This window comes from Haemorhous mexicanus, chromosome 33, assembly GCF_027477595.1.
Source record: "Haemorhous mexicanus isolate bHaeMex1 chromosome 33, bHaeMex1.pri, whole genome shotgun sequence".
Lineage (NCBI taxonomy): Eukaryota > Metazoa > Chordata > Aves > Passeriformes > Fringillidae > Haemorhous > Haemorhous mexicanus.
Genome location: NC_082373.1, coordinates 794,472 through 820,249, shown reverse-complemented (window position 1 = coordinate 820,249; position 25,778 = coordinate 794,472). Strand labels below are relative to the sequence as shown.

General features: G+C 62.5%; 2 protein-coding genes across 2 annotated transcripts; both read right to left on the bottom strand.

Moving 5' to 3' along the window:
* Positions 1–703: 703 nt before the first annotated feature.
* BAZ2A (bromodomain adjacent to zinc finger domain 2A) lies at positions 704–24,406 on the bottom strand. Its single transcript, XM_059871724.1, is given in 30 exon segments — positions 704–2,368; positions 4,287–4,430; positions 7,368–7,546; positions 7,548–7,601; positions 8,289–8,435; positions 8,506–8,638; positions 9,890–10,173; positions 10,255–10,418; positions 11,699–11,854; positions 11,927–12,152; positions 12,797–13,365; positions 13,452–13,587; positions 13,665–13,724; positions 13,816–13,978; positions 14,363–14,437; positions 14,531–14,745; positions 15,672–15,926; positions 16,022–16,213; positions 16,320–16,385; positions 16,465–16,532; positions 16,622–16,832; positions 16,915–17,016; positions 17,176–17,284; positions 17,683–17,743; positions 17,827–18,069; positions 18,306–18,491; positions 19,018–19,203; positions 19,524–20,114; positions 20,983–21,120; positions 24,244–24,406. Coding segments are annotated over 29 exon segments (5,280 nt in total). The 5' UTR covers positions 21,119–21,120; positions 24,244–24,406; the 3' UTR covers positions 704–2,199.
* Positions 22,623–25,672, bottom strand: LOC132340717 (collagen alpha-1(I) chain-like). The gene is made up of 4 exons (XM_059871776.1): positions 24,691–25,672; positions 23,932–23,975; positions 23,139–23,586; positions 22,623–22,780 (listed from the first exon to the last, which is right to left on the bottom strand). The coding sequence occupies exons 1-4, from the start codon at positions 25,670–25,672 to the stop codon at positions 22,623–22,625; spliced, it is 1,632 nt and encodes a 543-aa protein (XP_059727759.1).
* Positions 25,673–25,778: the final 106 nt, after the last annotated feature.

Below are 25,778 nucleotides of genomic sequence, written 5' to 3'. Positions count from 1 at the left end.
ACGTGAGTTTTTTATTCTCCAACGCAACACGCGGGTGGGGGAGGGGGGGGGGGTCCTACAACTTTTTTTGGGGAGGGGGTCGGGGGGTGTGTGGGGGAGGGGGGGACATCAACAGGCAACAGCGAGGAGGGAGTGAGGGGGGGAATTTGGGGGGGGGGAGGAGGAGCCGCCCCCTCCCCCCTCCCCCCTTCCTCTAAACCTTATCAAAAAACGAGCTTGGTCCTAAAAATATAGAAAGAAATAAATTTAAATTCACAAAAAACCTGTACAATTATCAAAAAAGTCACTAAAACAACGCGGCTGGTTCTAGAAAACTGCTGGGGAGGGGGAGGGGACACCACGAGTGACCCCTCCCCCACCCCAGCCCATCCCCCCTCCTCGAGGGGGTGGGGGCCAGCCGGGGGGGGGTGGGGGGGGAGATTTTGGGGGTGGGGGGTGTCAAACTTGGGGGGGAGGGGGGGGAAAAGGGAAGGGGAGGGGGCAACTTTGAACTGAACGAACACGAGAACGATACGGAGACTCCCGGAAAAAGTTTCCCACGACAGAAAAAAAAAAAAAAAACAACCAAACTCAAAAAAAGGAAAAAAAACCCCAAATAAACAACCCAAAAAAACAAACAAACAAACAAAAAAAAAAACCCCAAACCTGACGGATCCGAAAAAACGTGACTTAAAACCACAAAAAAAGTCCGTTTACAGCGCAGTTATTTAGATAAAATATAAATATTTATGCGTTAATATAAAGTCAGTTCAAATAGACTTCAAATCACCTCTTAGTTCCAAAGCAAAAAAATAAAATAAAATAAAAAGTTTCTGAGGTTTTATCCGATAGAAAAAAGGCTACTTTGAGACGGGGGGGGGGTTGGGGGGTTTTGGGGGGCAGGGGGCGCGGCCGGACCCCCCCTGCCCAGGTAGGTGAGTTGTTTTCAGTGCTCTGTGGGGCTGGGGGGGGGTGAAACACGTGGGGACCCCCCCCCAAAAAAGCCCCTCTGGCCGCTGGACCCCCAGAGCGAGTACCCGTAATATCCTGGCCGGGGGGGGGGGGGGCTTTGGGGGGGGGCTGGGGTGGAGAGGGGGGGTCCTGAGCACCCCCCAAACATGGGGTGACCATGTAGGGACCCCTCCCCCAAATTTAGGACCCCTCCCCACCCTGGGTGGGGGGGGGGGGGGCCACGCCCGCCTGAGGATTCAAGTCCATGGGGGGGATTTGGGGGGGTGGGCAGGGGGCTGAACCCCCCCCAACCCCCCCGGGGGGGGCCTGCAGTAGCATCCCTGAGGGGTCTCATTTGGGGGGGGGGCGAGGGGGCGGCCAGGACCCCCCCCACCCCCCCCTTGGAGGGGGGGCCGGGCTCTTCCTGAGAAGTGGAGGCAGGGAAGGGAAAAAGGGTGGGGGGAGGGGAGGGGGGCCGGGACCTCCCCCCCCACTCAGCCCCTCCCCAGTTTGGTCCCTGGAGCTGGGTGGGGAGGGGTCCGAGGGGATTTTGGGGGGTGGGGTCCCCCTCCCCGTAAAGTGTCTGTGTGGGGGGGGAGGGGGGGAGGGGTCCCGGCTGGGGTGGGGGAGGGGCTAAGTCCACTTTACTGGCCGTTAATGCATGAGAGGATGCACAGGAGTGCTCGGACATTCACTAAACTATTGCTATCGTTAAATATTCCCAAGGTTTGGGGGGGCTCCCCTTTTTGGGGGGGTTCTCCCCTTTTTTTGAGGGATTCTCCCCTTTTTCAGGGGGAATTCTCCCCTTTTTTCAGGGATTCCCCCCTTTTTTTGAGGGATTCTCCCCTTTTTGAGGGTGGGGACAAGGAGGGGAGGGAGAGGGGGGGGATCCTGTTTCTGCTCTTAATTCGAAAATGAAATTTGAAAGAAAGCAAGAAAAAAAAAAAAAAACACCTCTTTTCTTTTTTTTTTTTTTCTCTTTTTTTTTGGCTTACACCAGTCTGTGAGTTTGTGGTGTTGGAAATTAAAAATAAAAAGGGGGATGGGGCAAGGGGGAAGGGGCTGGATTTTGGGGAGGGGTCCAAGCAGCATGAAGGGGCCTCATAGTGGGGGTGGGTTTAGGGAGGGGGGCCCATTCACGCTGCTTTATGGGGTTAGGGGTGGGGGGGGAGGAAAAAAACCCCCCCAAAGTGTGGGATCAGCAGGCAGCGAGAGCAGCTCCAGAGGAGGCAGTTGGTGGGGGGCGTGGGGAGACCCCCGGACCCCCCCTCACGGGTTGGGAGCGTGTTTTCCCTGATAAAATTCCTCCCACCGGCTCTGGAAGAACCGGCGCATGGCGTGGCCGGCGCGGCCCACGGCTGAGTCGTCCTCGTTGAAGGTCTGGCAGTTGTCGAACACCAAAAGGGCGTCGGCTGCAAACTCGGCAGAGCTCGAGTACCTGAGGGATGGCACGGCGTGGGTGGGGGGCGCTTGGGACCACCAAGGACCCCCCCAGCCCCGTCAGCACCAAAGGAACCCCGTCCCTGTGAGGGAGGTTTGGGAGGGGAACTGATCCCCCATCCCTGGGAGAGACCCCCAAAACCCCATTCCTGTTCCCAGGAGGGGATGGGATCCCCAGGAGAGACCCCCAGAGCCCAGGAGAGACCCCCAGGGCCCAGGAGAGACCCCCATCCCTGGGAGGGACCCCCCTCAGCACCAAAGCTTAGACCAGCCCTGTGAGGGAGGTTTGGGAGGGGAACTGATCCCCCCCTCCCCAAGAGAGACCCCCAAAACCCCATTCCTGTTCCCAGGAGGGGATGGGATCCCCAGGAGAGACCCCCAGGGCCCAGGAGAGACCCCCAGAGCCCAGGAGAGACCCCCATCCCTGGGAGGGACCCCCCTCAGCACCAAAGCTGAGACCATCCCTGTGAGGGAGGTTTGGGAGGGGAACTGATCCCCCATCCCTGGGAGAGACCCCCAAAACCCCATTCCTGTTCCCAGGAGGGGATGGGATCCCCAGGAGAGACCCCCAGGGCCCAGGAGAGACCCCCATCCCTGGGAGGGACCCCCCTCAGCACCAAAGCTGAGACCATCCCTGTCAGGGAGGTTTGGGAGGGGAACTGATCCCCCCCTCCCCAAGAGAGACCCCCAAAACCCCATTCCTGTTCCCAGGAGGGGATGGGATCCCCAGGAGAGACCCCCAGAGCCCAGGAGAGACCCCCAGAGCCCAGGAGAGACCCCCATCCCTGGGAGGGACCCCATCAACCCCTTAGGAACCCCATTCCCAGGAGGGGATGGGATCCCTTGGAGGGACCCCCAGAGCCCAGGAGAGACCCCAACAGCCCTGGAGGTTCTCCCACTCCCAACAGAAACCTCCAGCCCTGGATGGACCCCCAAAACCCACGAGGGTCATCCCCCTTGGAGGGACACCACTGGCCTGGGAGGGACCTCCAACCCCTTTGAGGGTCATCCAACCCCCGGGAGGGGCTCTGTGAGCCCCGGATGGACCCCCCCAAAACCCACGAGGGTCATCCCTTGGAGGGACATCCACCCTTGGGAGGGACCCCACCAGCCCTGGAGGAGCTCCCAAACCCACAAAGGTCATCCCTTGAGGGACCTCCAACCCCTGGGACGGACCCTGCCAGCCCTGGATGGACACCCCAGCCCCAGGAGGAACCCCAGCCCCTGGATGGACCCCCCAGCCGAGGAGGACCCCCCCCAGCCCCAGGAGGAACCCCCAGCCCCTGGATGGACCCCCCCAGCCCTGGATGGACCCCCCAGCCCCAGGAGGAACCCCCAGCCCCTGGATGGACCCCTCAGCCCCTGGATGGACCCCCCAGCCCCTGGATGGATCCCCCAGCCTCTGGATGGGTCCCCCAGCCCCTGGATGGGTCCCCCAACCCCTGGATGGAACCCCCAGTCGAGGATGGAACCCCCAGACCCTGGAGGACCCCCCAGCCCCCCAGCAGCCCCCAGCCCAGGATGGACCACCCCCTCCCCGCAGCGGCCCCCAGGCCAGGATGGACCCCCCAGGCCCCCCAGCAGCCCCCAGCCCAGGATGGACCCCCCAGCCCCTGAATGGACCCCCCCAGCCCCTGGAGGACCCCCCAGCCCCCCCCTCCAGCCCCCCAGCCCCCCACCCAGCTCACCCACCAGCAGCCCCCAGCTCCCCAGCAGCCCCCAGCCCAGGATGGACCCCCCCATCCCCTGGAGGACCCCCCAGCAGCCCCCAGCCCAGGATGGATCCCCCAGCCCCTGGAGGACCCCCCAGCAGCCCCCAGCTCCCCAGCAGCCCCCAGCCCAGGATGGATCCCTCAGCCCCTGGAGGACCCCCCAGCCCCCCAGCAGCCCCCCAGCCCCCCCCTGGCCCAGCTCACCCTCCCCGCAGCAGCCGCGCGCGCATGGTGCCGAAGTCCATGGGCCTCTTGATGACCCGGCGGTAGCCGGGCACCAGGCGGGGGTTGACGGGCTCCAGGAAGGGCCAGGCGTCCTCGTGAGCCTCCATCTCCATCAGGATGATCCTGGCACGGGGCAGGGGGCACAGATTGGTTTGAGGGAAAGTCCTCCCCTCGGGGGAACCTTCCGTCACTCAGGGTCACCAGCTGTGCTGGGGGTCACAGGGCCGGGAGAGGGAGGAGAGGAGGGGCCGACCCCGTGTTCAGGAGCCTGATGGAGGATTTTACTACTTATATTTTAATATAAAATATAGTTATTACATTTTTTATTATTATTATTATTATTATTATTATTATTATTATTATTATTATTATTATTATTATTATCATTTCTATTATTACATATATAAAAAGAATATATTAAAACTATACTAAAAGAATAGAAAAGAAAGAAGAGATGAGGATCTGACTCCATGTTCAGGAGGCTGATTGAGTATTTTATATTTTAATATAAAATATATTTATTATATAGATATTATTATTATTATTTATATTATTACATATAAATAATAATATATTAAAACTATACTAAAAGAATAGAAGAGAAAGAAGAGATGAGGATCTGACCCCGTGTTCAGGAGCCTGATTGAGTATTTTATTACTTATATTAAAATATAAAACATATTTATTATATATATTATTATTATTATTATTTCTATTATTACATATACAAAAATAATATATTAAAACTATACTAAAAGAATAGAAGAGAAAGAATAGATGAGGATCTGACTCCGTGTTCAGAAGGCTGATTTATTATTTTATTACTTATATTTAAATTTAAAATATTATAAACTTATTATATATATTATATTAGTTATATTATTATTACATATAAAAAATAATATATTAAAACTATACTAAAAGAACAGAAGAGAAAGAAGAAATGAGGATCTGACTCCAAGTTTCTGAAAAGCTGATTTATTATTTTATTACTTATATTAAAATATAAAATGTTATATATTTATTATATATATTATTTATATTATTATATCTATAAAAATAACATATTAAAACTATACTAAAAGAATAGAAGAGATGAGAAAGAAGAGATGAGGATCTGACTCCGTGTTCAGGAGGCTGATTTATTATTTTATTACTTAGAATAAAATATAAAATATATTTATTATATATATTCTATTATTTATGTTATTATATATATAAAGATAATATATTAAAACTATACTAAAAGAAGAGATGAGAAAGAAGAGATGAGGATCTGACTCCAAGTTTCAGAAGGCTGATTTATTATTTTATTACTTATATTAAAACTTAAAATATTATAAACTTATTATATATATTATATTAGTTACATTATTATATATAAAATGATATATTAAAAGTATACTAAAAGAATAGAAGAGAAAGAAGAAATGAGGATCTGACTCCAAGTTTCAGAAGGCTAATTTATTATTTTATTACTTATATTAAAATATAAAATGTTATATATTAATTATATATTATTTATATTATTATATTATTATATTCATATTATTTATATTATTATATAGTTTTATATATTAAAACTATACTAAAAAGAATAGAAAAGAAAGAAGAGATGAGGATCTGACTCTGTGTTTCAGAAAGGCTGATTGGGTATTTTATTACTTATATTAAAATATAAAATATATTTATTATATATGTATATTATATTATTTATATTATTATATATATAAATGATATATTAAAACTATACTCAAAGAATAGAAGAGATGAGAAAGAAGAGATGAGAATCTGACTCCGTGTTTCAGAAGGCTGATTGAGTATTTTATTACTTAGAATAAAATATAAAATATTATCTATTTATGATAGATAATATCATAAATATCTACTGAATATCTACATAATATCTACTAAAAGAATAGAAAAGAAAGCAGAGATGAGAATCTGGCTCATTGTTTCAGAATATAATATATATCATAAATATAGATTATTTTATCTTCTAATATCACATATATAATAAAAGAATAAATTTTAATACCATGTATATCACAAAAGAATGCATTTTAATATAATATATATATATAATAAAATACTAAATCAGCCTCCTGAAACACGGAGTCAAGATTCTCATCTCTCCTTACTCATCTCTTCTTTTAGTATAGTTTTAATATATAATTTTAATATATAATATAAATAATATAATAGATGTCATAAATATAGAATATTTTATATTTTAATATCATATAAATAATAAAATACTAAATCAGCCTCCTGAAACACGGAGTCAAGTTTCTCATCTCTCCTTACTCATCTCTTCTATTCTTTCAGTATAGTTTTAATATATAATTTTTATATATAATATAAATAGTATAATATATATCATAAATATAGAATATTTTATATTTTAATATCATATAAATAATAAAATAATAAATCAGCTTTCTGAAACATGGAGTCAAGGTTCCCATGGGGTCCCCGGGGGCACACCGGGGGTCCCTGACCAGCGCAGCCCCCTCCCCACCCCCCCAGCCCCACAAGGTTCCCATGGGATCCCAGGGGCACACCGGGGGTCCCTGACCAGCGCAGCCCCCTCCCCACCCCCACAAGGTTCCCATGGGGTCCCTGGGGGCACACCGGGGGTCCCTGACCAGTGCAGCCCCCTCCCCACCCCCACAAGGTTCCCATGGGGTCCCTGGGGGCACACTGGAGGTCCCTGAAAAGCACAGCCCCCTCCCCACCCCCCCGGCCCCACAAGGTTCCCATGGGATCCCAGGGGCACACCGGGGGTCCCTGACCAGCGCAGCCCCCTCCCCACCCCCACAAGGTTCCCATGGGGTCCCTGGGGGCACACCGGGGGTCCCTGACCAGCGCAGCCCCCTCCCCACCCCCCCCACCCCCACAAAGTTCCCATGGGGTCCCCGGGAGGACACTGGGGGTCCCTGACCAGCGCAGCCCCCTCTCCAAGCCCCCACCCCCACAAGGTTCCCATGGGGTCCCCGGGGGCACACCGGGGGTCCCTGACCAGCGCAGCCCCCTCCCCACGCCCCCGGCCCCACTCACTCGCAGAAGGTCAGGTCGCTGGGCTGGCCCCGCAGGGCCGAGCTCCTCCTGCGGGGAGGGCTCCGAGCCCGCCCCGGGCCCCGGGGAGACCCGGGCAGCCCCTCCCGGTGCCGCGGGGCCGGGCGGCGCCGCCGCGGGCTCGGCTCCTCCGGGCCGGGGCTTCCCCCGAGCCCGCGGCCGCCGTTTCCGTTTCTTGCCTCGGCGGGGAGAGACGGGGTCCCGGTACTGCCCGGCCTGGGGGGGAAGGGGGGTCACCTCTGTGCCCTGTGCTCCTTCTCACACTGCCCGAGCCTCGGGGGACCCCCGGGTCCCTCCCAGGGTGGGAAGGGGTCTCCTGGGGATGGGAGGGTCTCCTGGGGGTCAGGACAGCAATGGGAGGGCCACCAGGGTCTCTCCTAAGGGTGGGGGTCTCTCAGACATCATCAGGGTCTCTCCTGGGGGTGGGGGTTTCTCAGACACCATCCTGGGGGTGGGGGGTCTCTCAGATCCATCAGGGTCTCTCCTGGGGGTGGGGGTCTCTCAGACACCATCAGGGTCTCTCCTAGGGGTGGGGGTCTCTCATCAGGGTCTCTCCTGGGGACCAAATCCTGACTCCAGAGGGGTGGGAGCCCCTGTGGGCTCACCAGTGCTGGGGTGGGGACCCCTCCTGCTGGCATGGGGGTCTCTCCCAGAGATATGAGGGTCCCTCCTGGAGATAAGAGTCTTTTCTGGGAAAGGGGACCCCCCCGTCCCAGGGACATGGGGGTCCCTCAGAGACCACTGGGGTCTCTACCCTGGGGCTGGGGGTCCCATGGGGGATCCCTCTCGGGAACCAGACTTTCTCCCATCACCAGAACCTCTCCTGGGGATGGGGGGTCCGGCAGGGTGGGGGATCCCTCTGGGACCACCCCGGCGGGGTGTGGGGGCTGCCCCCCGACCTACCCTGGCCACGCAGACGGAGCAGAACCAGTCGCCCTCGGGCACCTCTGTCATGCGGGGCCGGTGGCAGTAGAGGTGGCAGCCGCGGTCGCAGCCGTCGCACAGCAGCAGGTGCTCGTCATCGTCCCCTCTCCGGCAAACCAGGCAGGTCTGGGGGGACACGGGGGGCTCAGAGCTGCTTTGGACCCCCCCTCTTCCCCCCCCCAGAGCGGGGTCTCACCACTCTGTTGACGGATTTCTCCCAGGCGATGGATTTCTCCAGCTGGAAGATGCACAGGGACACCTGGGCGGCGCTGCGGCAGCGCTCCAGCGTCTGCCGCCACGTCCGCACCCGCGGCGTGATCTCGTACGAGCTGCGGGGACAGCGGGGGTCAGCCCGGCACGGGGGTCCTGCCCTGGCCCGGGGCAGGGGGAACCCCCCCACAGCCCACAAGGGATCCCAGAAGGAGGGGTCTTGGTCGCTGCTCAGCCTCGAGCAGGACCATGGTGATCCCCATGAGACCCCCGTCCCCAGGGGAGACCCCTGTCCCCAGGGGTGAGCACCATCCTTCAGAGAGAGCCCATCCCTAGGAGGAGACTCCATCCTTCAGAGATTCCATCACTTAGAGACCCCATCCCTCTGAGAGACCCCAACCCTCTGAGAGACCCCCATCCCTCTGAGAGACCCCCATCCCTCTGAGAGACCCCATCCCTCTGAGAAACCCCATCTCTCTGAGAGATCTCATCCCTCTGAGAGACCCTCTCACCCCTAGGAAGAGATGCCATCCTTCTGAGAGACCCCATCCATAGGAGGAGACCCCATCCCTCAGAGAGACCCCATCCCTCTGAGAGACCCCCATCCCTCTGAGAGACCCCATCCTTCAGAGACCCCCATCCCTCAGAGAGACCCCATCCCTAGGAAAAGACCCCATCCCTAGGAAGAGACCCCTCCCATCCCTAGGAAGAGACCCCATCCCTAGGAAAAGACCCCATCCCTAGGAAGAGACCCCTCCCATCCCTAGGAAGAGACCCCATCCCTCTGAGAGACCCCATCCCCAAGAAGGAATCCCATCCCAGGGAGACTCCCACCCCCAGGACAAACCCTGCTGACCCCCACATTCCTAGGAGGGTGGAAATGACCCCTTCTCAGCAATTCCCAGGAATGACCCCTTCCTAGCAATTCCCAGGAATGATCCGTCAGCAATTCCCAGGAATTCCTTCTCAGCAATTCCCAGGAATGACCCCTTCTCAACAATTCCCAGGGATGACCCCTTCCTAGCAATTCCCAGGGATGACCCCACAGCAATTCCCAGGGATGACCCCTTCTCAGCAATTCCCAGGGATGACCCCTCAGCAATTCCCGGGGATGACCCCTCAGCAATTCCCGGGGATGACCCCTTCTCAGCAATTCCCAGGAATGACCCCTCAGCAATTCCCAGGGATGACCCCTTCTCAGCAATTCCCAGGGATGACCCCTCAGCAATTCCCAGGGATGACCCCTTCTCAGCAATTCCCAGGGATGACCCCTTCTCAGCAATTCCCAGGAATTCCTTCTCAGCAATTCCCAGGACTGACCCCTTCCTAGCAATTCCCAGGGGATAATGGGGCCGTGCAGCTGCACTCACATCTCGGTGGTGCCCACGCCCAGCTCCTCGGGGCCGCTCAGCACGGCTTTCTCCACCACCACCTCGTGCAGCGGCCACAGCGGCTCCTTGAGGTAGCGGCGCTCCAGGTTCTGCTCCAGCGCCGCCAGGCGCAGCACGGCCAGGTCCAGCGGGTTGGTGAGCTCCCGGCGCAGGGGCAGCCCGTCCCGCCTGCTGCGCACCGTGATGTCCTCCAGGGGCTCCACTTTGTGCTCGCAGTACCTCAGGTCATCCCGCGTCGAGTCCGGGCTGGGACACGTCCAGCCCTGCGGAGGAGCGAGGTCAGTGCCGGTCGGTTGTTGGTCAGTTTGTCAGTAAGAACTGGGGTGACCCTGCCTGGCACCCACCCGGATCTGCAGGTCGGCCATGAGGACGCGCTGCTCCAGCTCCTCCACCCACTGCAGCACGCCCAGGTCGGTCTCGTAGGCTCTGTCAGGCACTGACCACTGAGCCAGGGCCTCCCGAGACACCGCGGCGGCGGCCGGGTCCGGGCGAGGGTGGAAGATGGGGTCTGGAGAGGAGAGAAGGGTCAGGGAGGAGAGCAACAACCCAGGAGACAGGGAAAAGATGGGGTCTGGAGAGGAGAAAAGGGGTCAGGGAGGAGAGCAACATCCCAGGAGACAGTGGGGTCTGGAGAGGAGAAAAGGGTCAGGGAGGAGGGCCAGAACTGGGACATGATGGGGTCTGGAGAGGAGAAAAGGGTCAGGGAGGAGAGCAACACCTGGGACATGATGGGGTCTGGAGAGGAGAGAAGGGTGAGGGAGCAGAGCCAGAACCTGAGACACAGGGGGAAGATGGGGTCTGGAGAAAATAAAAGTGGGGTCAGGGATGGGGGAGAGGCAGCAGAGCCCCATTCTGGCATACAATGGGGTCCCGAGAGGAGAAAAGGGGATCAGGGATGGAAGAAAGGCAGCAGAGCCACATCTCGGGAGACAGGGGGAAGATGGGGTCTGGAGAGGAGAAAAGGGGGTCAGGGATGGGGGAAAGGCAGGAGAGCCCCATCCCGGGAGACAACAGGGTCTGGAGAGGAGAGAAGGGGTCAGGGAGGGGGGTCAGGCAGCAGAGCCCTATCCCAGGACACAGGGATCTGGAGAGGAGGGGCACAGATGGGGGACAAGCAGCAACCCCCCCACCCTGGTGGTGTGGGTGGAATGTGGGGTCTGGGAGGCAGAGGGTGGGCTCAGGGGGGGCACATGAGCAGTAGCCCCCCAACCTAGAGAGCAGCCTGGAGCAGCAGAGGATGGGCTTGGGGGGGCAACAGGGAGCAGCCTGGGGGTCTGGAGGGATAAAGGGTGGGCTCAGGGAGGGAACAGGGAGCAGCCCCCTGCCCCAGAGCAGGGGTGGAAGGTGAGGTGTTGGGGGGGTAAAGGGTGGGATCAGGGGGGGAACAGGGAGCAGCCCCCAGCCTCAGGGATTTGGGCAGAAGATAAAATCTAGGGGCTCACAGGGGGACAAGGCAAGAGCCCCTCACCCAGCTGGGGGTCTGGGGTTGGTCTCTGGGGGTGAGCTCAGGGGGGGAACCGAGAGCAGCCCCCTGCCTTACGGATTTGGGCAGAAGATGAAATTTGGGGTCTCACAGGGAGACAAACAAGAGCCCCCCACCCAGCTGGGGGTCTGGGGGCAGGGGGTGGGCTCAGGGAGGGAACAGAGAGCAGCCCCCAGCCTCAGGGATTTGGGCTGAAAATGAAATCTGGGGGTTCACAGCGGGGCTCACAGGGGGACAAGGCAAGAGCCCCCCACCCAGCTGGGGGTCTGGGGGTGGTCTCTGGGGGTGGTCTCTGGGGGACTCACCGGTGGTGCTCCGGAGGCAAACCTCGCGCAGGAACTCCTTGTGCTTGGTCAGGTGCTTGTGCAGGGCTTTCTCCCGGATGCCACGCGGGTGCAGTGCCCGTGCCACTGCCTCCAGCTCCTCGGGGTCCCTCAGCCACCACCAGCCACTCTGCATCTCTGCAAGGCCAGTGCCACGGCTCAGCGCCGTGCCAGGGGCACCGGGGGGGTCCCGGGGGTCCTGGCTCTCACCGGTGGGCACCGGCTGCTCCGTCAGCTGCGTCAGGTATTTCTGCTCCATCTGCTTGAAGAATTTGGTGGGGGGTCTCCCTCGGCGTTTGGGCTGTCCTGGCACATCCTGGAGCTTTTCCAGGCTGCCCTGGCTGCGGGGGCAGGCGCCGTGGGCCCTGGGGCCGGCGTGCACGGGCGTGGAGGCGAGCAGGGGAGCCGTGGGGTCGTCTGAGGGGAGGCCGTTCAGCTGGAGGGACGGGGGGAATGTCAGGGAAGACAGACAGAAAATTATAAAATATTCTGTCTTGGAAAGGACCCACAAAGATTATCAGACCTGGATCCTCAGCCCATGAATCCTGGACTCCCCCAACCCCACAGCCCCTCAATCCCACAAATCCCAATCCCACAGCCCCCCCAAAACCCTGCAGCCCCTCAATCCCATAGCCCCCTAATCCTACAAACCCCAGTTCTTCAATCCCCCAATCCTGCAGCCCCTCAACCCCACAGCCCCCAGTCCTGCAGCCCCTCAATCCCACAGCTCCCCCAAAACCCTGCAGCCCCTCAATCCCACAGCCCTCAATCCCATAAATCCCAATTCCTCAGCCCCCCAATCCTGCAGCCCCTCATTCCCACAGCCCCCAGTCCTGCAGCCCCTCAATCCCACAGCCCCCCCAAACCCCACAGCCCCCCCAAACCCTGCAGCCCCCCCAAACCCTGGAGCTGTTTCCCTTCTCCCCAGCCTGTCAAGGGCAGCAGGACTGAGCCCCCTGTGCCCCCAGGTCACACAGAGGGTCCCACCCCACTCCCTGCAGCCGCCCAGGAAGAATCCCCCTCCCCAAACAACCCCTCGGTTGGGGTGCAAGTGCTGGGTGCAGCCCCCCCACCCTGTACCTGCCGTGCTGAGCCCTTGGGGGGCTCCCCCCTGCTCTGGCTGCGGGGGGCTGCGGGGGCTCGTGGCGAGGGCTCGGCCGAGGAGGTAGCGAGGGGGGCTCGGTCGTCACAAGGCGTGCGGGGCAGCAGGTTAAACCAGGGCCCTCTCTTTGCCACAGCCTCCGGGACTCTCTCCTCCTCCTCCTCCTCCTCTTCCTCCTCCATGGGGTCCGAGGGGGCTTCGGGGAGCCCCGTGTCCCCTTTGCCGGGGCTGCTGGCCGGGGTGAGGACCGAGTCCTTGAGCAGGGACGACTGGGTCTGGCTCAGCCAGGACAGGAAGGCCGACTGGCTGAGGTCGTGCTGGCTCTGCCCCAGGGGCTCTGGCTCCTCCAGGACCCCGTTGATGGGCAGGGGGCAGGGCTCGCAGTGCTGGGCCAGCTCCTCTTTGCTTTTCCGGGGCCGCCCCCGGGCACGTGAGGCCGGGCAGCTCGTCCGGCTGGCCACGGGCACGGCGGCCGGCTCCTCCTTCACCGGGGACACCAGCGGGGACACCTTCTCCTCAGGGGGCTCCTGAGCCACCACCTCAGCTGCTGTGACAGCAGGAGGACGAGCAGGTGAGACGTGGGCTCCTCTCCCAGCTGTGACAACCCCCCCAAAAAGCCCCTTCCCCGCTCACCCTCCGCGCCCTCCACGAAGATGCCGCCCAGGTGGGGCAGGACCCAGTAGCGCCTCCGGAACCGGTCCTGGCCCAGGGAGGCTGCACGCAGGGTCTGGGAGGAATGGAGCAGCTTCTTGCGGAAGAACATCTGCCTCTGAGGAGAGTAGGGGGTAGTGAGGGGGCTGCAGCCCCCCAGCAGGGCTGAACTCCAGCCCTCCAGCACCCGCTCACCTTGGCCAGCTTCTCGATCTGCCGCTCCAGCTCCGGGACACTGGATGCAGACGTGTCCACCTGGGGAAGGGACGGGTCAGTCAGGGAAGAGACCCCTCCCGAGGTGGCACCCTCACCTCTGCCCCCCACCACAGAGCCTGGAGCACCTCACCTCCTCCTCCCGGCGGGATCTCCGCCCCCGGGTCTCCTCCTCCTCCTCCATCTCCAGCCCCATGTCCTCGGTCAGGCGGGAGCTGCGCCGGCGCCGGCCGTCCTCCAGCCCCGTGATCTCCGACTCGGGACGGCCCGTCTTCTTGGCCAGGGCGACCTTCAGCCTGCCAGGACACACGTGGAGGTGTTGGCTACCTGTCCCCCTGATTTTTTAAGATTTTCTAAGCCTTCTGATGTTCACATTCTTCTAGCAAACTTCCTCACACACTTTCAGTGTTTTGCATCCTTTTATGGAGGAGGAGAAATTTGATGGACTGTTGGTTTGTCCAGCGTCATTGGAGAGGTGGCACTGTCACCCTCCAACCCACTGTCACTTTTGGAAAACTATAAATGTTGGAGTCAGAAAATGAAACTTCCCTTTTTTCACCTTGAGAGCAGCGGTGTGTGCGCTCGTGCTGTTTCATGACATCCCCCCGCCCACCCTGAGGCACCTGGTCACTGGGAGGGGATGGCGCCGAGGCTGCAGGTGAAGCCCCTTCCCCACCAACCTGCGCAGTCGGCCCTCGATGATCCACTTGCTCTTCCTGTAGCTGGCCATGCTCTCCAGGGTCTTGTCGATCTCACTGCACAACGGGAGATGGGGATGGCTGCAGCGAGCAGGATCCACCCCAGCACCCCCAACCCGAGGATGTTCCTGCCCCCCCAGCCAGCCCCACCTGATGATGAGGGCGCTGCTGTTGAGCTCGTTGATGAGGAAGACCAGGATGGAGGCTTTGAGCTCGGGGGGCAGCGCCTGGAAGGGTTTGGTGCGCAGCCCCTCGCACAGCTCCGCACCCGCCCCGTGCGCCGTCAGGAAGCAGCGCAGCACCTCCGACACCGTGTCCCTGTTCAGGCTGATCTCCGACACTTTCTCCCCCAGGATCTTCAGGGACTGGCCAGAGCAAAGGGGAGAGGTTTGGGGGGGGTCTCCTGCTTGCCCCCAGAGGTGGTTCTGGGTGCTCCCGCCACAAGGATGGATGGGGGGACACCCCAAAAGGTGCTGGGGGTGAGGAGGGGGCTGGCCACAGGTAGGGAGAGCAGCACATCCCAAATTTAGGATTCTTTGTCCTGAGGTTTGCAGGCACTGACAGACCCAGCCAAGGCAGGGGAAAAAGGGAGAAAGAGAAAGAAAAGGAAAGGGGAGGGAAGGAAAGTGAAAGTGAAAGCAGAGATAAAAATAAAAAGGGGTGAGAAGAAAAGGGAAGGAAAAGAAAGAACAAAGAGGTGAAAGGAAAGGGGAAATGGGGGGAAGAAGAGAAGGGGAAAAGAAAGGTGAAGGTGGAAAAAGGTGCAACAAGGATGGAAAAAAGCAAAGGGAAGGAGAGAGGGGGAAAGAAAAGGAAAGTGGGGGGAAGAAAGAGGAGGGAAGAAAAGGGATGGGGAAAATGGAAAGGGGGGAAAGAAAGGGAAAAGAAGAGGGAGAAAGGAAAGGGGAAGAGAAAAAAATAAGAGAAGGGGGGAAAAATAAGGGAAGGGGAGAAAGGGGTGAAAGGGAAGGAATTGTCTGACCTGGTGGGGGAGATCTCACCTAACGGGGGCGGGGGGGGTCTCACCTGGCGGGGAAGGGGTCTCACCTGACAGGGGGGATCTCTTCTAACGGGGGGGGGGGGGTCTAACCTGGCGGGGAAGGGGGTCTCACCTGACAGGGGGGGTCTCTTCTAACAGGGGGGGTCTAACCTGGCGGGGAAGGGGGTCTCACCTGACAGGGGGGGTCTCTTCTAACAGGGGGGGTCTAACCTGGCAGGGAAGGGGTCTCACCTGACAGGGGGGGTCTCTTCTAACAGGGGGGCTCTCACCTGGCGGGGAAGGGGGTCTCACCTGGCAGTAGGGTGGCAGCCCGGGGTCGCAGAGCGCCGCCTGCAGCAGCCTCACCAGCAGGTCCTGCAGCTGCCCCGCGCCGGGGGCCACCCCCAGCAGCCCCTCCTGCAGCGCTCCCAGCGTGGGCACGTCCCGGGCTGGCTCCAGCCCCAGCACCTTCCCGTAGCTCTGCAGGAACTCCACCACCGTCAGGCAGTCGGAGAAGGCGCGGCTGGGCAGCACCAGCCCCGGGATGCGGGAGAAGGCTGGAAGGGGCTGTGGATCACGGAGAAGAAGGAGGGTGTCAGGGTGTCCTGGGCCAGCTGGTGGCTCCCCGGGGTGACCTTTGTGAGCCCCCCAGCACAGCCCACCTGGTGGTCCCCCAGGCACATGTCCTCCGTGGGCTTCTTCATCTCCTCCAGGATGAGCTGCTGCCGCCGCCGCTCCTCCAGGCGCCGCTGGGCCAGCAGCCCCTTGTCTGCCTTCCGAGCCCCCTTGGCCTTCTTCTCCTTGGGCCTGGCCTTGTCCTTGCCCTTCTCTGGCTTCCCCTTCTTCTCCTTGGCCTGAGTCAGAGCCCAGATGAACGGGAAAAAAAAGTTAAGGGGGAAAATCCATTTTTTATTTTTCACTTCCTCTCTCTCCCCAGCCTACTCGTGCCCACGGACTCACCTTGGATTTCTTCTTGGCCTCCTTAGCCCTGGGGGCTTTGGCCTCCTGCTTCTGCTTGTTCTTGGCCTGAGGGGGGGACAAGACCTGCTCAGGGACCCCCTGCACCAGGGGAAACCCCCTCCCCCCCCCCCGCCAAGCCCCATACCCGCACCTTCCGCCTCATTTTCTTCTTGATCTTGCTCATTTTCAACTTGTCCTCCTCGCTGAGCACCTCTGGAAGGGGGCACAGAGCAGACGTGAACCACGATCCCACCGGGGCCAGGCTGTGAGGAGCTTCCCGGGGGGATGGGAAGGGGGGGTACCTTGTGCTTCCAGCCTCTTCAGCAGCCGTGCGTCCGTCTTGCTGAGCAAATCCACCATCCTGACCTTGGGTGGGCGGCCCCTGCCCCGTTTGGTGGCCGGGGGCTCCTTGGGTTTGGCTTTCTCGGCGTTGCGGGGCCGGCCGCGCTTGCCCGTGATGGCCTGGATGCGCCCGGGGATCTCCTCGGGGCTCAGCTTCACCCACTGCACGCCCTGTGGGGCACCAGTCGGGGTCACCCCTGGGCACAGAGAGGGTTTGGGGGGACGGGGGGGGCTCAGCAGCCCCCAGACCCACCTCTGGCGTGTCCCGCTCCTCGTAGAAGTCTCCCACGGGCATGCGGGGGCTGAAGCTGAAGTGCTCGCGCCGCACGTCCTGCACCATGTTCCTGCTCAGGTACTGGGCACAGGGAGGAGGAGGAGGAGGAGGAAGGCTGTGAGGAAGCTCAGCGTTCCAGGTTCACCACAGCCTTCATCAGCTGCGGTGTTGGGTTTTGGGGGGGGCCGTGGTGGGTCAGAACCGCCCCCCTCCCTCCTTGGGTGTCCCCAAGGGCGGTACCTTGATGACCTCCGGGAATTGCTTCATCCTCTTCCCGCAGGGGCCGTAGTACCAGGTCTCGCCCTGCCAGCGATGGTTCCCCTTCTTGATCCGAACCTCCCGCCTCCACCTGGGCACGGCAGCGTCAGCCCGGGGCCGTGGGGCAGCATGGGGAGGGGGCGGGATGGGGAGGGGACAGGGCAGGACCGCCCGAGGGGACAGCACCCGCGACAGGATGAGGAGGGGACAGTGCCGGGGACAGAGTAGTGGGAGGGGTTGGGGACAGGATGGGAAAGGGATGGAGAGAGGGGGAGGATGGGAAAGGGGTGGGGACAGGGGCAGGACGGGGAGGGGATGGGGACACGAGGGGGACAGGACGGGGATAGCTTCAGGAGCAGGATGGTGGCAAGGGGACGGCAGTTTTGGTAGTTTTTGAGGCAGGATGGGGAGGGGACGGTGGGAGGGGGCCGGAGGGGGACAAGAACAGAAAGGTGGAAAGGGAACAGGGTCGGGGGCCATCCCACGTACCCGTGCTGCAGCGGGAAGCGCACCTCCTCCTGCGTGGCGATGCGCCGGCGAGGGACATCACCTGCGGGGAGGGGACAGATGGGACGATGGGCTGGCGGGCGGGGGTCACCGGGGGGTCAGCCCGGGGGTGGGGGGCGGCCACACCTGCCCCCGAGGCACTCAGCAGGGCGGGCTCCTCGCTCTCTCCCTCTCCTGGCGCGGCCGAAGTCTCCGGGCAGCTGTCGGCAGCCTCCTCCTCCTCCTCCTCCTCTTCTTCCTCCTCCTCCTCCTCCTCCTCCTCCTCAGCAGACGGGGCTGGCGACTCCGGCTCCAGCGGAGGGTCGAGCTCCAGGGACCCCGAGTCCCGCAGCCCCGCGTGGTCGCCGCTCTTCAGCTCGCCGTTGTCGCCTGAGGAGCCAAGGTCAGGGACGTCACCGGACACGTCACCGGGGCTGCGCGTCCCCTCCCTGCGCTGCCCGGGGGCCTCGCCGGTGCCACCGAGACCCCCGTGGGGCTCACGGGGCATCCCTCGTGGGGAACCAGGCCGGTGGGGTGACCCCCGTGGGGCTCACGGGGCATCCCTCGTGGGGAACCAGGCCGGTGGGGTGACCCCCATCCCCTCCCGGTGTGGGGGCAGCACGTACCGGGCAGGGCGGGCGGCGAGCCGGGGGCATCGAGCAGCGGGGCGGGCGAGGGGCTGGCGGGCAGCAGGCTGAAGGGGCCGGCGTGGAGTGGGGGGCTGGCGGCCAGGTCGGGGGGCTCCTCCAAGGAGGACTTGTCGCTCACCAGCTGCGAGTCGTCCATCGCGTACAAGTCGCCGGTGCCGGGGTCTGGGGAGGGGGGTGAGCACCAGGGTTGGGGGCGCACGGAGCCACATCTCCGCTCACGGGGAATAGGGGAGGGGGGGTGTGTGGAGTGGATGAAAAGGCTCCGGCAGCAGAGGGGTTAAAAGGGGTTTGGGTCCCCCCCTCTCCTCCCCCCCCCAGCCCCGCCTCCTCCTCCTCCTCCTCTGGGAAGCGGAGGAGCCCAAAATGGCCGTGGCGATGCTCAGCAGCGCGGAAGTTCAGGCGCTGAGTAACCGCCTCGTCACGGAGCTGGGAAGGACGGGAAGGAAGGCAGGGAAGAAAAGCCGGCAGCGAGCCGGGGACGCGGGCCCGCCCCTGCCTCGGGAGAGCGCCACGGCCACCGCTGCATCTCCCCGGCCACCGCATCCCCACGGCCACCACCGCATCCCCACGGCCACCGCCGCATCTCCCCGGCCACCGCATCCCCACGCGGGGACCGACAAGCGCCGGCACTACTTCCCATCCAGGGAATGGTTGTGCCTCCCGAGCCCTGCCCCGACATCCCCCCTACCTCTGGCCAGGGACTCGAAGGGCTCCAGGGGGTCCTCGCTGAGGATGTGGGTGTCCTCCAGCCGCGGGGCGATGGGCGACGCGTCCCCAAGGCAGCCGCTGGCCCTGGGGGCCAGGACGGGCCCCTCCGGCCCCAGCGAGCCCGGGCCAGCGGCTGCGGCGCCGTTGTAGCTGCACATCTTCAGGTCTGAAGGGAGCAATCGACCGAAAAGAGACCCTGAGATGTGATGGTGACAGAGCTGGGGGGATCCCCCACTGCTGGTCCCCGTGCTGGGACAGCCAGCCCTCCATGGCAGCGGGTGGTGACACCCAGCCTGGTTTTATGAGATCCCAACGCCTCCTCCAAGCTGTGACCGGCCAAACCCCAACCAGAACACCGGGCAGGCAGGTCAGAGCAGCTGGCATTCCCCAAGAAACGCCATGCCCAACTCCACCAGCATCCACCACCCACCTGCCAGGGCCCCAGCGCTGCATCCCAGAGCTCTGCCAGCCCTCCCAGGCTCCTACCTGGCTGTGCCTCCTCCAGCTCCTGGCTGCCCACCAGCCCACCCCCGTTCTCTGCGATGCTGCTGCTGCTGCTGCTGGTGCTGGTGGGCATCTCTTTGGCTGCACCCTCGGCGTCTCCCTGGCCAGGCTCTGGCCCGTCCGGAGCCAGCGGGAAGGGCTGCGTGTCCGAGCTCAGCCCGGGCGAGGACTGACCCGCCGTGTAGAATCCGTCGGGCCCGTTCTGCATCAGCTCAAAGCTCTGCTCGTGGAAGGAGTCGTAGAGCTCCTGCGAGTCGAAGCTCAGCCCCATGGGCCCGGCCGTGCCGTTGCCCCACAGCTCCTGCCCGGCCGCCCGCAGGTTGGCGCCGTGGCCCGGCGAGGCCGGCCGGGACCCCCCGGCCACGCCGTTGAGGGGGAACTGTCCGAGGTTGGGGGGGCCTCCCCCGTCCTTGAGGCCACCACCGGCGGGCGTGTAGGGAGAGTAGTCCCACAGGCAGTCGTAGGTGCGGAGGGGCTGGGCCCCGGCGGGCGCGGAGCCGGGCGAGAAGGTCCCTGAAGTACCGGGGTGGGATACAGTAGAGAAGCCATTGACATTCATGCCCCCGTTCAGACCTGCGAGGGAGGAGCAGAGCACGGCCAGGTCAGCGCCAGTGGGTTTGAGGATGGATCAATGGCCAGGCGGGGCAGCTGCCAAAGCCCTGCTCGTGTCCCCCCGCTCCCCGTGCCGGGAGAGAAGCAGGGAGGGAGGGAAGGGGGGGAGCTGCACAGTCCCTGTTTGCCAAACCGGCTCTGCCACGGGCCGTGCCGGCACCGGGCCGAGCGCCACAGGACGCCGGGGATTAGCCGAGCTTGGCAGGGCTGTGCCGGATCAGCTGAGCGGCCAAATCCACGCACGGCCCCGGGGCCGGCACGGCCGCTTTTCTAGGCCAAGGCGGCGGCAGGGACACGCAGACCCCGGCCCGGGCCCCCCGCGCTGGAGCTGCTGCTGGCCATGGCCCCTCCAGCCCTTTGTCCCTGCAGCCCCTCCACCCCTGTGTCCCCTCTGTCCCTGCAGCCATCCCATCCCTCTGTCCCCTCCATCCCTCTGTCCCTGCAGCCCCTCCATCCCTGTGTCCCCTCTGTCCCTGCAGCCATCCCATCCCTCTGTCCCCTCCATCCCTCTGTCCCTGCAGCCCCTCCATCCCTGTGTCCTCTCTGTCCCTGCAGCCATCCCATCCCTCTGTCCCCTCCATCCCTCTGTCCCTGCAGCCCTCCCATTCGTGTCCCTGCAGCTCCTCTATCCCTCCAGCCCCCCAGCCACCCCATCCCCGCAGCCCTCCCATCCCTGTGTCCCCTCTGTCCCCATGGCCACCCCATCCCCATGTCCCCTCTGTCCCCACAGCCACCCCATCCCCATGTCCCCTCTGGCTCTAAAGCCACCCCATCCCCGTGTCCCCTCTGTCCCCAGGGCCCCGCATCCCTGTCCCGTGGGGTCACTCACTTTTCCCTTGCTGGGGGAAGCCGAGCGGGGAGCTGTGGGCGAAGGGGGAGTCCCCTGAGGCAGGCGTGGGTTTCGGTCCTGAGGCAGCGGGTGCAGAGGAAAGGCCAGTGAAGTTAAAATGGTTGTTTGTTTCCATTTCTGCACGGGCGAGAAGATGCACGGGGTCAGTCACTGGTGTGGACTGGGGTGGCCAGTGTGGTGACCCAGCCACCCCTGACCCTCCCGCTGTGGTCCCCAGCCTGGGGAGGCTGAGGAGTGACAGTGAAGCTCCCCAGGACTGAGATGCCACCTGTGCTGCTCTTTGGCCCAGGCCCAGCCACACCAGCTGGATGAGCTGCCACCTGCTTGAGCACAGCCTGTCACCAGCGTCCCCAGGGACAGCCATCACCAGGGTGTGACCACTGTGTGCCACCATCCCGTGGCTGCCCCTGGGCTCCCAGCCAAGGACCCTACAGACCCCCCAAAGCAGCTCTGTGACCCCAAGAGGAACCAGCACAACCCAGGAATGACCCTGTGGGGACACACAGTGTCCCTGCCGTGCCCCCCAAGCTGGAGGGGACCCCACCCCCTGTTCTCCAGGCACAGCTTTGGGGTTTGAGGCTGGGCTTTTCTGGGAGCAAGCAGGAGCTGAAGCTCCAGTGCTGGCTTGGGCAGGAGCCTGGTGATCTTCACCCCTCAGGACCCCCAAATGCTCCCTCAAACCCAGAGCCACGAGGAGGGATCCTGGTGACCTTCATCCCCCAGGAACACCAAACACTTCCCCAAACCCGAGGCCTGTGGCCCAGGAGGGATCCTGGTGACCTTCATCCCCCAGGAACCCCAAATGCTCCCTCAAACCCCGAGCCACAAGGAGGGATCCTGGTGAATGCATTCCCCAGGAACCTCCCCAAACACTTCCCCAAACCCGAGGCCTGTGGTCTAGGAGGGGTCCTGGTGACCTTCATCCCCCAGGAACCCCAAACCCAAGGCCTGTGGCCCAGGAGGGATCCTGGTGACCTTCATCCCCCAGGAACCCCAAACGCTCCCTCAAACCCCGAGCCACAAGGAGGGATCCTGGTGAATGCATCCCCCAGGAACCTCCCCAAACACTTCCCCAAACCCAAGGCCTGTGGTCTAGGAGGGGTCCTGGTGACCTTCATCCCCCAGGAACCCCAAACCCAAGGCCTGTGGCCCAGGAGGGATCCTGGTGACCTTCATCCCCCAGGAACCCCAAACGCCTCCTCAAACCTGAGGCCACAAGGACGGATCCTGGTGACCTTTGTCCCCCACGAACCCCAAATGTTCCCTCAAACCCCGAGCCACAAGGAGGGATCCTGGTGGGTCCATCCCAGGATAGGACACAAAGGAACTGAGGGAACTGAGGCCCTGCAAGCCCAGCAGACAAGGAGGGAGCCCCAGTGCTCGTGGGGACCCACAGGGACACCCTAGGGAGCTGCCACCACCGGTTGTGCCACGCTTGCCACCGGCCGAGGCGGCACCGAGCTCTCCGCAAGGGCCAAGGCCGCCGCACTCGGCGCTTCAGCAGCAGCTGGTGGCACGGCCCGTGTCGAAACCCAGATTTCATCACACCCTCACCGCCTCAGCTGCTGCCATGGCAGGGGCCGCAGGGGCCACCGAGCCCGGCCAGGGCCACCGGTGATTCATCCACCGGAGAAACCCGTATGGGCGGTGACGCAGCCGCCACACGGCTCCCGGACAAACCGGGACGGACCCGCAGCCGCCTCCCCCGAGCCCTGAACCGGCCTCTGGCCTGAGCCAGCTGGAAGCCCCGGGCGTGGGGACACCGACAGCAGCGGGGCTGGATAAGGAAAAACCTTTCCGGTCCCACCCCGTGTGTGATGTGCCGGCCAGGAAGGCGCTGCCGGCTCTGGAGGTCAGAGCAGGCGGCCCAGGGATGTGCCAGAGGCACCAGGTGGGCAAGTGGAGGCTGCAGGTGGCACACTGAGATGGGCTGGGCACGTGCCAGCGTGGGGAAAGCGCTGGGAGAAAATAAAGTGGGAATGTCACCCTTGCTCCAGGGACAGCTCAGGCCTGGCAGAGGCCGCAGCTGGCCTTGGCATCGCTGGGAGCTCAGGCAGCGCCAGGTGTGTTGTGGACACCGGCCATCCATGGCCATCCATGGCCACCCCAGGCCACCTGTCACCTCCCACCCTCACCGGGGCTCCGCTCCCCCCGCCCTGATCCACCGAGTGTGGAGCTGAAACTGGGCCACGGCGAGAAACCGGAGCCAGGCAAGGTGAGGAGGGCGAGGGGCAGGAGCCTCGGATGGCGGCACGGCGGGACCTCGGTGATGGTGGGTGACAAGGTGGCACCGAGCCCACGGCTGGCTCCCGTCACACCGGGCACGGCCGACGTGGCAGCGCCACTCGCCCGGGTGTCAAACCCGGTGGCAGCAGCACCGCTGGCCCCTGGGATCCCCGCGGGGACACCGGGCCCGGGACTGTCCCCGGGAGCTGAGCTGGGGGGGACAGAGCTCCAGGCTGGGGGGGAACTCCCGGTGTCGTGGGGCTGGTGCCGCTCCCCGGGCACAGAGCTCGGCCTCCCCGGTTCTGCGGCCCACCCCCGGCCCGGTGGCACCGGGAGGCCCCGGGAGCGTGACGCGACCTGATTAAAAAGGACGTTTCAAAAACAACGAGACGCAACAACCGGCTGCCATTTCCCGGCCACTTCCTGCAGGGACGGACACACCGGGGGACACGGGACCGGTCCCCCCCCAGCCCCGCACCCGGCGGGGACCCCCGGTTCCTGTGGCAAGGACACCCCCAGCCCCCTCTCGCAGCCCCCCCGCCGGCTCTCCGGGGATGGGGGGCTCGGTGTCCACGGCCCCCGCCGCCGCAGGGGGGTCCCGGTCCCGCAGAGTGCGGTGGGGCGGGGGGGACACGGACGAGCCGTGCCGGAGGGGAGGGGGCTCCCCCCGAGCTCCGGGACGGGGCTGCGGGGAAACCGCACCGGGAACGGGGCTGGGGCTCCCCGCGGGTCTGGGCCCTTGGCCGCTGCACAGGGAGGGGAGCGGGGGAGTCACCGGGAGCCGGTAACGGAGAGGGGGGGGGGGGGGTCACGCCATGGAACCGGGATGCGCAGGGGGAAGCGGGGCGAGAGGACGGCGTCTCACCGAGGTCAGGAAAGGGGAGCGGGGTGCCGCCGCCGCCGCCGGGCCCAAACCGCCTCAACCGACCCTCCCTCCCCCTCGCTCCCCTCACGGGCCGTTAACGGCCCGTTACCGCCCGGCTCCCCCCCCCCTCCTCCGCCGCGACCCCGCACCTGGCAGGCGGCGGCGCGGGCCCGGCTCAGGCGGCGCGGGGCGGGGGGCGGCTCGGCATGGCGCGGCCCCTCCGCCGCACCGGGCCGGGCCGGGGCCCCTCCGCTCCGATCCGCTCCGGTACCGGGAGCCGGGCCGCGGAGCCGAACCCGCGGCCGCGGCAGGAAGCGCCTCGCGCCGCCGGGCGGTCCCGGGACCGCCCCCGTCCCGTCCCGTCCTCCCCCCCCACCCCCCCCTCCCCTCCGCCTCCCCCCGCACGTCACGGCGGCCGCAGTGGCGTCACCTGGAGCGGCGCCGCCGTGGCGTCACCGGGGGCGGGCGCGCGCCCACGTGGGAGGGGGATCCCCGCCCCCGGCGGGGTCAGGGCGGGGGGAATCCCCACGCGGGGACGCCCCCCCACCCCTGGCTCCGGGACCCCCGGCTCCCCCCGGGGCTCCCCCACTCCGTACCGGCTACCTCCGGGAACGTCCCCCCCGTTCTCCCCCCCCCCGCCCCGTTCTCTCTCGTTCGCTCCCCCCTCGCTCCCCGCAGCCCCAGCTTGACCCCCGAGAACGGCGGCGCACCCGGCACCGGAACCCCGCAGGGTACCGGTGCTCCCCGGTTCGGCCGCGGGGACACCGGCGCCCCCCAGCTCCCCCCGGCCCCCGGGATCCCCGGTGACGTCACGCGGCACCGGCCGGGCCGCGCTGCGCAGGGCCCGGGGGCGACACCGGCTCCGGGGGCGGCGGGGGGAGCAGGGGGTCCCGGTGCGGGGGGGCTGTCCCGGTGCGGCCGCAATGGAAGGCGGGTGGGGGGGGGGGGTGTCCCTTCCCGGTGCGGGGCAGCGGAGCCCGGTGCGGGGGTTCCCCGCCTGGAGGAGGCTCCCGGGGGGTTGGGGAGGTCCCGGTACAGAACCGGGGGTCCTAGTGCAGCTGGCCCGGTCTCAGGGGGTCCCGGTACAGATGCGGGGGTCTCTCTACAGCCATCCCAGCCCCGTAGGGGGTCCCGGTGGGTCCCGGTATCCCCGTCCACCGGTCCCGTCCTGCGCGCTGCGTACCTGGGGGGGCGGCGGGGGCGGCCCGCACCAGCCCCGGTGCCCGCCCGGCCCGGTGCGCTGCGGTGCCGGTGCCGGTGGCGGAGCCGGGCGGGGCGCAGGTGCTCCCGGCCCCGCGTGATGTCAGCGACCGCCACCGCCCCCTCCGCCACCGGGGCCGCGCCGCCATTTAAAGGGACCGCGGCCCTCCGTGGGGTGGGGGGGGATGGAGGGGGACACCCCCACAACCGGGGCCGCGCCGCGGGACCACCGGGTGCCACCCGCGCGGGGACACCCCCGGGACCTCGCTCCTCCGTGGGGTTGAGCAGAGCCCGGCAGCGGAGGGTCACCGGCGGAGCAGTGCGGGGGGAGTCGGGGGTGGACCCGGGACCCTCGGGGGATGTCCCCCAGCCCCGCATCGGGCGAGGTCGGGCCGGAGCGGCCCCACGGGACCCCGGGGACAAAGTGGCAGCTGCCGGGGCAGGGCAGGGCCGGGGCGGCTCTTTGTGCTGCGAAATGGTGGAG

What these genes read in the sequence shown, in the direction of transcription:
- LOC132340717 (XM_059871776.1), bottom strand. Translation starts at nt 25,672, where the DNA reads ATGCGGGGCTGGGGGACATCCCCCGAGGGTCCCGGGTCCACCCCCGAC. An exon ending in GAGCCCCAGCCCCGTTCCCG is followed by an intron (nt 23,587 to 23,931) that starts GTGCGGTTTCCC and finishes CTTTTTAATCAG; the next exon opens with GTCGCGTCACGCTCCCGGGG. An exon ending in GCGGGGGGAGCGGAGCCCCG is followed by an intron (nt 22,781 to 23,138) that starts GTGAGGGTGGGA and finishes TTCCTTATCCAG; the next exon opens with CCCCGCTGCTGTCGGTGTCC.